General features: G+C 39.3%; 1 protein-coding gene across 6 annotated transcripts in view; it reads right to left on the bottom strand.

The window, feature by feature from the left end:
* The window catches only part of USP9X (ubiquitin specific peptidase 9 X-linked), a 226037-nt gene that overhangs the window by 28105 nt on the left and 183312 nt on the right, over window positions 1-14620 (bottom strand). For all 6 annotated transcript variants that reach the window (XM_088451702.1, XM_088451706.1, XM_088451705.1 and 3 more), the window contains exons 31-34: window positions 8180-8400; window positions 7443-7633; window positions 934-1107; window positions 565-706 (exon numbers count right to left, since the gene is read on the bottom strand). In XM_088451702.1, the coding sequence (XP_088307828.1) occupies window positions 565-706; window positions 934-1107; window positions 7443-7633; window positions 8180-8400 (728 nt within the window). The remainder of the gene's footprint in view (window positions 1-564; window positions 707-933; window positions 1108-7442; window positions 7634-8179; window positions 8401-14620) is intronic.

The following is a 14620-nucleotide window of genomic DNA, read 5'->3' as shown; positions in this document are numbered from 1 at the left end:
ATACTATGTTAAAAATCTACATTTTTTCACAGTTGTACCTATGAACAATGCTGAAATAGTGTTGTGAAACGAATATGTATTCCACCATATATCATTACATGGCCACAATCACTGGGTTATTGGAGTCTATACATACAATATTGGCCAACTATATACATACACACAGGCTGCGATTCAATTGTTTTAGACGATCCTACTAATTAAAATGTTTCTCTGTTCGGACGCCCATTAGTATTTATCGGGGGTACAAGCACCAGGTTTAGCGCATAGCTGCTAAACCCGTCTAAAGTAGTAGTTAGGGCAGTCGTTTGGGTGCCCAAAATGCCGGACTTTGGACACATTTATTTTCGCACCTCAGGAAGCTGCAAGAAGAAATGTTAACCACGCAGGTTTATCCGAACGGAGCAACAATTTAAATTCTCCGTAGGGTGCCTATCCATATAGATGCCCAGTGGAGGCGTCTAAAACAGCTGAATTACCCCCAGAGTCTTATCCACATGACTGCACATTATAAAACAGTTATAAGGCGTTCTACTTTGGCAAATAAAACCTTAGTAGTCTCACTTTTTTGTTGCACTTTTCACAGTGATATGCATTTGCCCCCTCCAGCAAGTCTCCTTTCACATACTGTTCCATTGAGTCAAGAAGGTTTTGATGGTTCCTAATATCTACATTCAAGGTAGTAAAAGACTCTTCACATTCGTACCTTAAAATGCAAAAACATTAAAGTTTCAACAGACTAGTGATAGTAAAATTAAAGATGCAAAACATTAACACACTACAACTAGCTTCATGTTACAAAATAATCTACCCACCCATTGCTCTCCCACTTCCCTTTCTGTAACCACTTTTCCCTACCAACTGCGAAAGTCATCAATAAAAATCAGCATCAGTTTTAAAAACAGTGTAAATGGCATCAATATTGTGACTTACCTATGGGGACATCCTTGACAAATTTTTTGATCAGCAAAGGATCCTCCTAAAACTTTGCTTAGCATAGTTGGGTGACCTAATGCTTTTAAAGCTTCGTCTAAACTGTCAACCAGTGAATTAAAAAATTCTAAAGCATCATGTTGCTCCCGAAGGTTAACTGGTTCTCCCCAAAGCCTGAGCATAAAAACACACAAGGAAACAAAAATACTATGTTAATAAATACACAAAAATCATAACAAATGTTAAATGTTTGGAAATATTACAAGGGGACTTTTCATACAAATACAGTGATCTAGCAGCAGCATGAGGGATGGAAATCTTTGAGCAGAAAAGACAGCTACCTGTACAGCCATGCTTTATAAAGCTTCCAGAAGTCACATTGGGAGAGATGTATCAAAAGTTCTAAAGGGTGGAGAAATGGAGAAGCTGCCCATAGCAACCAATCAGCTGTTACTGATTATTTTTTCATGTACATTCTATAAAATGATAGGTAGAAGCTGAATGGTTGCTTCTCCACTCTTTAGAAGATTTGATACATCTCCCTTCATTAAGAGGTAAGATGTTTGTTGTAACTTCTAACACTCGTTTTTTTTTACAATATAGTGCCTGCTGATATATTACACCTACTGTAGGTATATCTAACCTATAAATGTAGTTTTAACTTTTTACTGTGATTAAGGGTAATGTGCTGCCCATTTAAAGATTAGGGGGCTGCACATACCCTTTAAATGCATCAGGTTGCCTATAACAGCTTCAGTTATTTGTATGTGCAGATTCAGCGTTATTACAGTATTCTGTGCTCACTGGAGGCAACAGGAAGATTTCTAATCTTAAATGAAAGCTTTTTCCCGCTCCATTTGTAAGTCTAGTAAAACAGTGACAAAAATAACACTGACCCACACAGTCAATACAAAAAAAGCAAAACAAGCACCAAAAATAAATAAATAAATAAATCCCACAATCTCCATAATTAATAGTCTGGACAGTCCTAGAGCCAATGCAGTTTCAGGTAAGAGAAACATCCATGTTGCACTTAAGACACCTACATTATATCTGGAGCCTGAAACTACAGTATGAAACTTAAGCTGCCCACCCACTAGCAGACCTCAAAACGACTGCACGATTATGACATTGTAATCGTGCAGTCGTTTCAAAGTCTGATGTGCCTGCACTGAATGAGCAGTCGTTCAGTGCAGGCTCATCAATCATCTGCAAACATGCTGAACCTGACGTTATCGTCAAGTTGTCCAGAATGTTTACCCAATGATAGATGTCTGAAGCGACCAGCGGGAGCGCGCATCGGAGGTAATTTCAGACATTTTTGGAAACGATTTGCAAACGATTAATGAACGATGAAACAATAACGTTCAATAGCTAAATTTAATCACCTAGTGGATGGGCACCTTTATAAAGCTCCTTGAAAAAAAAAAAAAAAAAGTGTTTATACAGAGATTTGATTTTAACCTGAAAAGCCTTTGATGAAAGCACTTAAAGTAGCAAAATTACTTGTCAGAGTGAGAATTCAGTACTCCATTATCCAACATATTAAAAAAATTGTGCGCGTCTCCTATGTCTAAGACCAACGATATAATAATGTCATCAGCTGTTGTGGTCAGGCATGTATAGAAACAATGTATTCCAGCGCACACTAGGTTAGGATGGGTTAGGTATGAAAATAACATAAAAAAATATATTTATAAATATATAAATTTATTTGGATTATAGCTAAAATATATCTTATTACATTAAAAGTATAAAAAGGGGCATATATAAACAAATTAATACCGGTATACAAACAATTACTATAAAAAAAGTCCCTCCACCACATATAACAATACAAAACACAGTATGCTGAAAGGATAAAAATTATATGTAAAAATATATATTTTTGGAAAAATATATGTAAAAAACGTGGGGAGTATAATGAGATCTGTTAAAGATATTGTGGTTTAAGTCTATCTGTTATCAGACATTAGCCGAAGGTGAGGGGTAATCCTATTTCCACAAAATGTATAGGAAACATAAAACCCAAAGACTCATATGTCTATACTGTCACTTCTACAACTAGTGACCTCTATTGCTTGCCGGGCTGGCTGCGTGGATACCCCCAAACGTCAATAATTGGTCCTTCGGAAAAGGTATATCGCTGTCCCCACTGTGTGGAATTCGGTAACTTGTACCAGCTTGCTACCTTACTCTGATGGCTTCGATAAGCGGGTGGGTATCCTAGTTGCCTCTGCGTTCCGTCTGTGGTCACTATATCCCGGTGGTGCAAATTTAGGTAAGATGAGGGTCTGCCGGCAGACTTCTGATCTGCCAGCATGCACAGGCCGTGCAACTCTGCGGACACTGACGGGATCGATTACCTCCACGCTCAACATGTTTCACCTATGCAAGGCTTTTTCAGGATCGTGGATAGTCTATCCTCAGCTTCCTTCTATTTACACTGTTCTTCTCCCATATCTCAATTCCGCCCTTAATATGTTAGTTCATGGACTTACTTCCGCCCTTAGAGTGCCCGATCCACATGGGGACCTAATAGCTAGACCATTAAAAAAGCCTCTTGTGATGACATTTACAGTCAACACTCTTTGATCAGTGAAAACATCCAACATGGGAATAAACAAAATAAAAATAATAAAGATAAAATAGACTTGCCCATATTATATTAAGAGGATGTATCATGGTAACGTGTCGATATAGCAAAAGGAAATACATTACATATAAAGGCTAAGCCTGTTAAATATTAAAAAAGGGGGTCAGATGAAAACCTAAGTTCAAGCCCTTTGATGCAAGGGTATCAAGAAGGAAGATCATTTTGTGCACCAAGGGTTTGAATTTAGATTTTGATCTGACCCCCTTTTTAAAAGATTATAATATCTTTTAAAAATATATATATTCTTTTAATAAGAGAATAGTTGTTAAAAATTCTTACATAGTTGTATGCTTTATTTTTATATTGTGCATTACATAACTACCCCTAGATTATTAATTTTTAAGGTATGATGAACTGTCATCGCTATTTTAAATTAATATAAATAAATATATATATATACATATATATATATATATATATATATACATATATATATATATATATATATATATATATATATATATATACACACACACACACATATATACAGTCAGGTGCATAAATATTGAGACATTGACAGAATTTTCATATTTTGGCCTCTATTCACCACCACAATGGCTTTGAAATGAAACAAACAAGATGTGCTTTAGCTGCAGACTTTCAGATTTAATTTGAGGGTAATTACATCCAAATTAGATGTGCCTCCCACTTTTTAAGGGGTCAAAAGTAATGGGACAAACTAAACAATCCTAAATCTAACTTTCACATTTTAATACTTTGTTGCAAATCCTTTGCAGGCAATTACAGCCTGAAGTCTGGAATGCATAGACATCACCAGACGCTGGGTTTCATCCCTGGTGATGCTCTGCCAGGCCTCTACTGCAAATGTCTTCAGTTCCTGCTTGTTCTTGGGGCATTTTCCCTTCATCAAGTGAAATGCATGCTCAATCAGATTCAGGTCAGGGGATTGACTTGGCCATTGCATAACATTCCACTTTTAGCCTTAAAAAACTCTTTGGTTGCTTTTGCAGTATGCTTCGGGTCATTGTCCATCTGCACTGTGAAGCATTTGACTGAATATGAGCATATAATATTGCCCGAAACACTTCAGAATTCATTCTGCTGCTTTTGTCAGCAGTCACATCATCAATAAATACAAGGGAACCAGTTCTATTGGCAGCCATACATGCCCACGCCATGACACTACCACCACCATGCTTCACTGATGAGGTGGTATGTTTTGGATCATGAGCAGTTCCTTTCCTTCTCCATACTCTTCTCTTCCCATCACTCTGGTACATGTTGATCTTTGTCTCATCTGTCCATAGGATGTTGTTTCAGAACTGTAATGGCTTTTTTAGATGTTGTTTGGCAAACTCTAATCTGGTCTTCCTGTTTTTGTGGCTCACCAATGGTTTACATCTTGTGGTGAACCCTCTATATTCACTCTTGTGAAGTCTTCTCTTGATTGTTGACTTTTACACATATACACCTACCTCCTGGAGAGTGTTCTTGATTTAGCCAACTGTTGTGAAGGGGTTTTTCTTCACCAGGGAAATAATTCTTCTGTCATCCACCACAGTTGTTTTCCGTGGTCTTCCGGGTCTTTTGGTGTTGCTGAGCTCTCCGGTGCGTTCTTTCTTTTTAAGAATGTTCCAAACAGTTGATTTGGCCACACCTAATGTTTTTGCTATCTCTCTGATGGGTTTGTTTTGATTTTTCAGCCTAATGATGGCTTGCTTCACTGTTTGTTTCATTTCAAAGCCATTGTGGTGGTGAATAGAGGCCAAAATATGAAAATTCTGTCAATGTCCCAACATTTATGCACCTGACTGTGTATATATGTATATATATGTGTATATATATATATATATATAATAATATCACACAGGTGAAACACGTTCAGTGTGTGGGTTATCAATCAATGTCCACAGAGTATTGCACAGCCTGTGCATGCAGGAAGATCAGAAGTCTACTGGCAAACCCTCATCTTACTTTCATTTGCATTGCCGGGATACAGTGACCACAGACGGAACGCCTAGGCAGTTAGGATACCTGACTTTTTACGCCACCAGAGTAAGGTAATAAGCCGGTACATGTTACCAAATTCCACATGGCGGGGACAGCGATATACCTTTTCCAAACAACCAAATACTGACGTTTGGGGGGATACACACAGCCAGCCCGGCAAGCAATAGAGGTCACTGGTCATAGAAGTGATGGTATAGCCATATGAGTCTTTGGATTTTAGGTTTCTTATGCATTTTGTGGAGAGAGGTACGCATTATCCCTCACCTCCGGCTAATGTCTGACAACAGAGAGACTTAAACCACGATATCTCTACCGGATCTTCTTATACTCCCCACATTTTTTACATATATTTTTACAAAAATATATATTTTTTACATATAATTTTTATCCTTTCAGCATACTCTGTCTTGTATTGTTATATGTGGTGGAGGGACTTTTATAGTAATTGTTGTTTACCAGTATTAAGTTTGTTATATATGCCCCTTTTTATACTTTTAATGTAATAAGATATATTTTAGCTATATAATCTAAATAAATTAATATATTTATAAATTTATTTTTTGTTCTCACGTTATTTGCATACCTCTAACCCATCCTGACCTAGTATGCACTGGAATAAATGGTTTCTACACAAGTCTTTTCCTTTGTGGAGCCTGTAATGCATCCACCTATTCTAGCAGCAACTGATCGTAAGGGAGGTTTTTTTTACGGAAGGATTAGCGCAGCCCCATACCAAACCCTTGTTTTGGTCAGGCAGCTGGTGCAAGCTATGCGCTTTCTAAATAAGCTTCTTTGACAAAATCAAAAAGGGCTTTGATAACTTATCAGACTTCACTTGAATTCTGGGTAACATTTGGACTCACAACTGCCAGGAATTGGGTGAAGCAGGTTTGATCTAGAAGTGCTAACAGGTTTGGATTAATACGAGGTGACCTATCAAAAGCTAAATTCCACCCAAAACTATAATTCAATTGACTTCTATGAATTAAACAAAAAAAACACATTACTTGACTGGGTTGCACCTTTTGCCAAGGTAGACATTTAGCACTCAGCATGCCAAGGCAAAAATCAGTGGACAAGTGGAATTTGGTGGAGCTTTAGACCCAAGGTTGAAAATGAGTTGCATACATGTTAAACATATGGAACACCAGCTGAAACTGAATTTTCAGTTTAGGTTAAAATGATTATTTAAGGAGGAACAAGCAATGCCTATAATTGCTCAGTACAATCAACTAATGAAACCGGCATATTTGAATTTGATTTTCTATGAGGTTATATTGTTAAAGCAATACAATTTACACACAACTGTCAACAGTAATATTTTTAGGGGAGTTGTAGTTATTGAAAGCAGTATATATGCTGGAATACCAGAATCTCTCAAACCTGCAATCACAAGAGAACTATTACAGTTGTATTGCTCACATGACAACAGAAACTGCAGTCTTTATTAAAGAAGCTCCCTATACGAGACCAAAACTGTATTTGCAGAGTAAGACACACAAGTGGCTGAACTTTTCAAAAATGTAAATTAAAAAAAATTGATAGGCCTCCAATGGCAGAATGGTAGCACTAGCAAAGGCAAATTAAAGAACCATGACTTTGACCTGCCAATGGGAATTTATTAGATTTGTGCCCTCATCCAACTTGTACTTAATACAATGGTGTATGCTCCTGTGTACCTTCTGCTTTTAATTTTTATATAATGTAGCCAGATTTACCTTTGTACACAATACATAAAAGTAGTATTAATATGTATTGTATAAAAATGCTGTCGTGTTTCCAAGTGCAAGAAAAATACAATGGTTTGCATTTAGAAAAAGTTGAAATAAAGAACACACCAATTAAATCAAACATGTTGATGCCAAAGCAGAATGTAACAAACCTGAACTGCTTCCAAAAGCCTCTTGGAACATAGTACTGTAATCTCGATGCTGCCAAATGGCCAAAGATAACTTGCAGATGTCTCAGCACACCAATATTGTACTCTTTCCTATCCTCTGTTTTGCTCAGTGAGGGCTTGTCATCATATTGGTGAGGGTATCCAAAGACATCATCTCGTGGGTCTACATTGCTCTGCCAATATAAAAAAGAAAAGAAAAGAAAAAAAAATATTAATACTATAGAGTACAAATGAAATTGTGAATATAAATCTGCAGAAATCTGGACTCTTCCAATTCCAGAATTTGGCCCTTAAATGCATTTTCCACAGTCTCACCATCGTACCCTTACTCACAGTCTACTGAAGCATAATATAAAAATAGTTTAAAAAAAAAAAAGGTTTTAATTAAGTGTCGCATAAGTTTGTTTTGCTCCATCACTCCTCATTTAGTATCCAAGCCACAGACATTAATTTTTTTCTTTTTTGTAAATGCTAAAGCCAAAGAAAACCCAATTTACAGGAAACCAAAGTATACTCGCATCATGTTTTTTGGGTGAATATTAACAGCATCATTAGTGGTTCACTTTGCAACTAATTTCTTTACAGATTACTTCTTGGATTCGAAAACCACTGTAACCGAAACTTTTATATAAATATGCCACTACTAAAATCACAGAGACCATTTTATTTACATAATGTACACAACTCTGCATTTATAGTAGAATAACTTTATAGTTTACCTCATTGTCCTGTTTCTCATCCCCAGACATGTCATCATCAACATCAGTTCCAGTGCCTTCAATAGCAAGAATTCCATTCCGTATTGCAGGGATCATGTACAGCTGCTGAATTACAGAGTTCATGTAGCATGTAGCACCAGCATTTTTTAGCCCAACAAAACCTTTGGGAGGTCGTGGTCCAACTGGAGGCAGATATTCCCACTCAGTAAGTGCTTCACAACCTAAAAAATTAAGAAAAAAGGGTAAGTAAAGGGGTGGCTACATAATCAGCTTCCTCTTTTCCTTTGCATCATACTAAACCTACTCCACATACAAGCTCTTATTTTCCTACAAGGATCTAGAAGCATAGCTGTTGCTGGGTCTCCCAGAATTATTACCCACATATGATGTAGGGAGTGTTTTACTTTTTGATATGTTGGGTCCAGCGATCTAATTCCAGAATAGGGAATGGAGAATGGTTGTGTTATAATGAACCCAAAAAACAAGAGCTCCAGGTGGCAAGCCACCACAGGGCAGTTCAGAAAACTCTGGTCGCAGACACTCTGCCCCCAGGTATCAGGCTCAAAATCTCCTGCAACAAAATTTGGGCCGGAAGTGGCACAAAATCCTATGGACACAAACCTGGAAGAGACGATTGCTAAAGCCCAGAGGGGTAATTGCCAAAATGGGGCTGAACTCCATTGGCACCTGGCTGCATGTGGACAAGAATAGTCTCGAGTTGGAGGCAAACATAGGCCTCTGTTATACTTAAGTAAATATACCGTGTCTAGACTAACAATAAAAGGGTCAGCCTGAATTGGGTAAGGAGCTGATTTACCCCACCTTCCAGCTATGTGTCTAACATTACTACCTTCAAGCGGTATGTGTACTTAAACGATCAGCTGAGATTCTTCCAGATTCTGTGAGATGCCTGTATCTGATATTCACTTGTAACCACAGATTAAAATGAACACTTTAATTCACCCCCATCTATCCTGCAGAGAGTCCAGAAGCCCAGCAGCTACCTAGCATCCTCAACCATAAGCAGCAATCAAAGGATTTATGGATTTGTAGACTGCAGACACATGCTCTAGCAGCAGCACACTACCCAAGAAATAAAAGCACATCCAGGTCCCAATGAAGTGAGTTGTTGAAACATCCACTACAGTCTTACATCTGACAGTTATAGGCACCGAGCTGTAGCCATGGTCAAGTAGTGCCAGGGAGTAGTAACCTGTGATGATTAGCTGCCAACAACCAGTAAAACTAAAGCAATGAGCAGAGTAAAGCCAATGTGTCAGTGTGTCACAACAGCATTAAAGGGCACGTCATAATATTCTGAAATCTGAAGTACATTTGTAACTACAATTGCTAATGTTATTGCTACAGTTGGGTTTGATATTTCAAATGCAACTGTAGCCTGATAAGGTAAAATCCTGGCACTGCACGCAGTGGAAACATTCAGATTTATCTCTGGCCAGGTATCTTTACATATTGAACACGAAACACACTAACAGAAAAGGAAGCAAAACACTTCAAAATGTTCCAAATACGAACATTCAATTGCATTCACTTTAAATGACAGTCTAATCTGGGCTGTTCCTTATATCCTCAGCTATATATCAACACTCATTTTCATGCTGAAGACAGTAAAATTCTGCAGTGTGTAATCCTTGCAATATACCACATTGCATCTGTAGGACCAATAGACTTCACACTTTAACCTCCTCTGCAGCTCAAATTATATTTTGCACATATATTTGGAATATGACCACAAAAGCCTCACAAAGAAAACTGTACAATGTGCAACATGTGATCTAAAACAATTACCAAAGAAAATTGAAAGTATTTATGGAAGCTACAAGCTCTACCCATATGCTACATTAGAGGCGCAGACTTCATTCATCTTTAACTTACTTTGCTTTAGGTTAATACCACTGTATTTTTAAGCTGTGACCGACAAATATGTTATGTGGAAGAGACAACATATGATATAAAACAAGAGTGGTTTTCCCTTTCATCCATGGGGGGCACTGGAATACATAGGGTATGATGGAGGTGGAGCAATCTGGGCACCAAAAGGTTAAGTTCTGAACAACACACGCTCCTCCTCCCCTACACCCTGCCTTCAGGGTTTTGTTTTTGGTGCACTAGGAGCTGGGCATGTTTTTTGTTGCATCTGCTACTGCAGCTGATTAAAATAAATATATTAAGAAAGAATAAGAGAAAAATTAATTTCATTTTCATTTTACTTGGTAGCAGGGCTCACACCGGCTGCTCCTTCAGGACCCTGCTCCGGTGGCCGCTAAGTGTAACTGGCCGGTCCCGAAGCACACAGCGGGGACACAGCCATGGCTGGTGCGAAGATAATCAGCGGTTCCCCTTCGGCAGAGGAAGCTGGGGACAACTCAATTGTGGACTGGTCCTCCGCTCCACCACTGCACGAATAGGTACATAAGTTGCAATTGGGATGCCTTTAAACGGTGGCAAGTCCTTGGGGTCAGAGCCTTTGCCTGGTTCTCTCCTCCTCCACACTTTGGCACACTCCCTTACTTAAATGTCCTTGCACTCTCCTTCTCCTGTCGGCGGCCATTTTTAGAACAGCGACTTGTGCATGTGTCTTATACAGCCAATGCTCTGTCACTGGTTCATGTCCCATGCCAGATTTGTTTTTTCCGAGAGTGCAAATCCCCCTAAAACTATACCACGCAAATTGGTGCCAGGCTATAGTGTCTCTGTCCCTAACTCACCTATATAGGTGCTGCTGTATAAGGAATCTGACTATGGTTTTCTTGTGCAGACTGGACTTTTAGTCTGTGTATGCAGTGCACTAATTTCTAGGATTCAATTTTTACCTATATACTTAAACTGAATCATTCTGTTTGCTAGATGCTCTTAGTATTACAGAAACCTAGAATTTGAATTTGACGGCAAATAAGAACCACTTGCCCCATCTAGTCTGCCCTTTTAACAGCATAATCTCAGTATTATACAAGTTGAAAATGCTTACTGTATATATTTTAGGTACTTTAGCAGATATAGTATATACTACACTATTTCTGTTGTTGCTAACAGACCCCCCCCCCTCCCATTCATTGCCACAAATATTATAGCTTGAGCTTCACAGTTTAGTGCACAGTCTTCCTCTCAGGCTACTTTACCTGCCCTTTGCTGGGCTCACCTCTCAGGCCCCGATCAGGTCTGCTAAACAGGGCTGTCCCAGTATAAGGGGCATTAGAGCGTAACTGGTCTCAGTGATACATGCTCCGTCATGGTGCAGCAGTCAAGTTCCCCAGTGGGGACAGAATAGCGTGGGCTTCCACCCAGACCATGTTCGAAGCTTGTAAAACAATGCCTTGGTCTAGACAATCTTCCTCAGCTGCTAGCTCTGCAGGTACCTCTAACAGACTCAGTTTGCACCCACTGCAGGGTTTTTCTCAGTCTGTACAAGCTCTCTCTCAGGTGTCCATCTGACTACAGCAAATGCTAGGCACTGAAGTTCCTTAGCATACATAGAAGCGTCCACCCGCCTACTCCTCTTCTGTAAGACTACAGGTAAAAAGTTCAAAACCTGCTCCCTAGCGGAGCATGATTGTTACCAGGTCTCAAATACATTCTGAGGAGGGATCAAATTAGTCCGGCTACCGTTAAAGTCTTCAGTCATGGATGAAACCGCTCTATTGCTACTGGCAGTGAGAACTCTCTTTCCAGGACACGTCCTTATTAAAACGGGAAACATTTACATTCCTTTCTTTAGTGCAGATAGAAGATTGGTAAACAGGCAGAATCCTAGATCTAATAATTGGTTCCAGGACACAGATAACCTTATTGGTTTTTTGTCCAGCTAATGAAACTAGATGGGACACCCCATCAGGAGCCAACAGGTCAGGTGTTAAATGTCTGACTACTATACCAGAGTTTGGAGTTATCAAACCCAGCTGTGCATTATAACTAATATATGCCTACACTGCGCTTACTTAACTAAAGCTACTTTTGTTTCCTTACTTGACCTTTCTGAAGGAGACGTCAGACAAAAAGTTAAGGTTCAGACCCTTCGGAACGCTCACTCCTGTTAACAGGCTGCTACTAGGTCTCAAATTAACTTAGGGAGGCCATCTTCTCCAGCAGCCTGTGCTCCTGCAGATAAATATGACGTTTTTTAAAATGTCTTCTAAATGCCTAACTTACCTTAGTTATACTTATATCTAGGTAAATTCCAATATATTTATGCTTTCAGTCTTGCTACATACAGTATATGTATTTAGACATATTCTGTATAGTCTGCTTTAACACAGCAGTTACCTGAGCAGTTGCCTTCCCAGCTGACTGTGTAAGGTACTTCTTCCAAGTTAGGACCGCAACCCTGTGTTCGTGTGCCTTACGATATCACTTAAACGTTATAAGCTGGAGGACAATATAGTTATCTCTGTGGTATGTTTCAGGGACTCCATTTTCACGTGTGACCTCTGCTTTTTCAGAATTCTGAATGTCTGTCAGTTTGTAATGTGTGGGTTTCCACACTCAGGTCCTCTGACTGCAATTTACAATCCAGGATAAATTACGAGTTTCCCACTTTTCAGTGTAATTCCAGTTTCATTCACATACCACTACATATGGGTGTGTATTCGCTGTCTTAGGCATCATACCACAATGGCGAAAGAGCACAATTTGCACTGCCGAAAGCCACATTTTCTTATTATGTGCCATTTGCTTATACCTTTGTCAGATACCATTAATACTGAGCTAATACCTCATTAAACCTCAAGATCAGTTTGTATTCTTGTCATTTAATACAACAAATACAATTTACACTCCTGAGTCCACATTGCTCGTATGTATTCGTACATAGGGGGAGGGGTGGGGTATGTATTCGTTACAGATACACCTAGCAGTTTACAACTCACAGCATTTACAACTATTTATGCCTCCCAGCCTATACCTCATTATCTATGTAACCACTGTTTAATGTGTCCTTACCAATAATAGTGACAGAGGCCAGGTAGTCTGCACCGACTAATACCACATTTGCCTTATGGTGCGCTCTGAACCAATAACCCTATAGCTTCAAGAACATATACCATTGGCTAATGCCTGTATTTACTCGCTTTTTGGGTTATTCCTTTATTACAAATTCATACATACCAAAGTTACATTCAGGGGCGTATCTATAATGGGTGCACAACCTGCACCCATATTTTCTAATATTTAAAATCGCCAGGAAAATAGTGCGGCAGTGGCCTGCGCAGTAGACTAGTGCCCAGAGTCTACATTGGCAGTCAGTACGCTGCCACTCGCTGGGGAGAGAGGAGGGGAACGAGTCCAGGGAATGCACACTGGCCCCCTCCTCTCTTAATATGCCCCTGGCTACATTTATCCTATATAATGTGGCCTTTGCAGACATCAATGTCAAATTGCATTAGGGTCAAATACTTACAGGCTATAGGTCTTGCAGCACTAACCACACTGGTTGATGTGCCCTTGGCGGACATATAGTTTTAAATACTCAGGTGCAGAGTTACACAGCCATGGCCACACTGATTATGCTGTGTCCTTTGCTGGTTTCTATACCTATTTACTTTACAAACCTATTTTTTATCTAAGCAACAGGCTAGTGATGTGTGACCTGGGAAGCTTCTTTCTGCATAGTACTTTGGTTGAATAGCATGCGGTTGTACTTGAATATCTTATCTAAGAGGAGTACCTTTTGTATACTTTCACTGTGTCTGAAATTGGGACTTCTTCCTCTAACGTCTATACAGGGAATGCTACGAACAAATACCTACAGTATTCCTGTAGACAGAGTCCAGTTGGACGCTACGCTGCCAGTTTGAACCTGTGGGTCTTTGGTGAGATAAATCAATGTATGATCTACTGACCAACATCACCATGTACAATTTAAGAGTTTTTGACCAGACTATGGTCCGTTCCGGCATGGGTTAGCACATTATCTCTTGCCAAGTCAGTGTGAGTTATGTGGTCCTGTAGGTATGCAAGCCAATCACGAAAAATGTTGACACTAATGATTAATGGTTTTATGTGCCATTGACTATCCCTCAGTCTATTGCTGTGGGCCTCCCTCGGTTTGGGGTTTATTACAATCTCTTGATAGTTCAGTTGCGTTATTGGAGATTTTGTGAAGGTACTTTGTGTCTCTCAAAGGCCTGAGTATACAAGGGTTTGCTCTACTGGAGATCTGCTAATTGCTAGACATTCCACTGCCCTTTATTCTCTCCCTTCTAGGGTGAGAATATATGGGGAAAAGCTAACTAGTTGATTACTACCTGACCTATAGAGTCGACAGGTCCCGTTACAGTATGAGGCCTCCAGGATTTCTTCTGGAGGCCTCATCCTGTAACTGTAAATATCAGTGTCCTGGATGTTTACTCTCCGGTACATCTTTCCACCAATGCCACTGCTTCTGACAGTTCTCCACAAGCTAAGACGGGTAGGCGGTTCAACCAT

Source organism: Taudactylus pleione, unplaced genomic scaffold (genome assembly GCF_031769625.1).
Source record: "Taudactylus pleione unplaced genomic scaffold, aTauple2 ptg000026l, whole genome shotgun sequence".
Lineage (NCBI taxonomy): Eukaryota > Metazoa > Chordata > Amphibia > Anura > Myobatrachidae > Taudactylus > Taudactylus pleione.
Note: the sequence above shows the minus strand (reverse complement) of the source record. Positions and strands in the feature narration are given on the sequence as shown.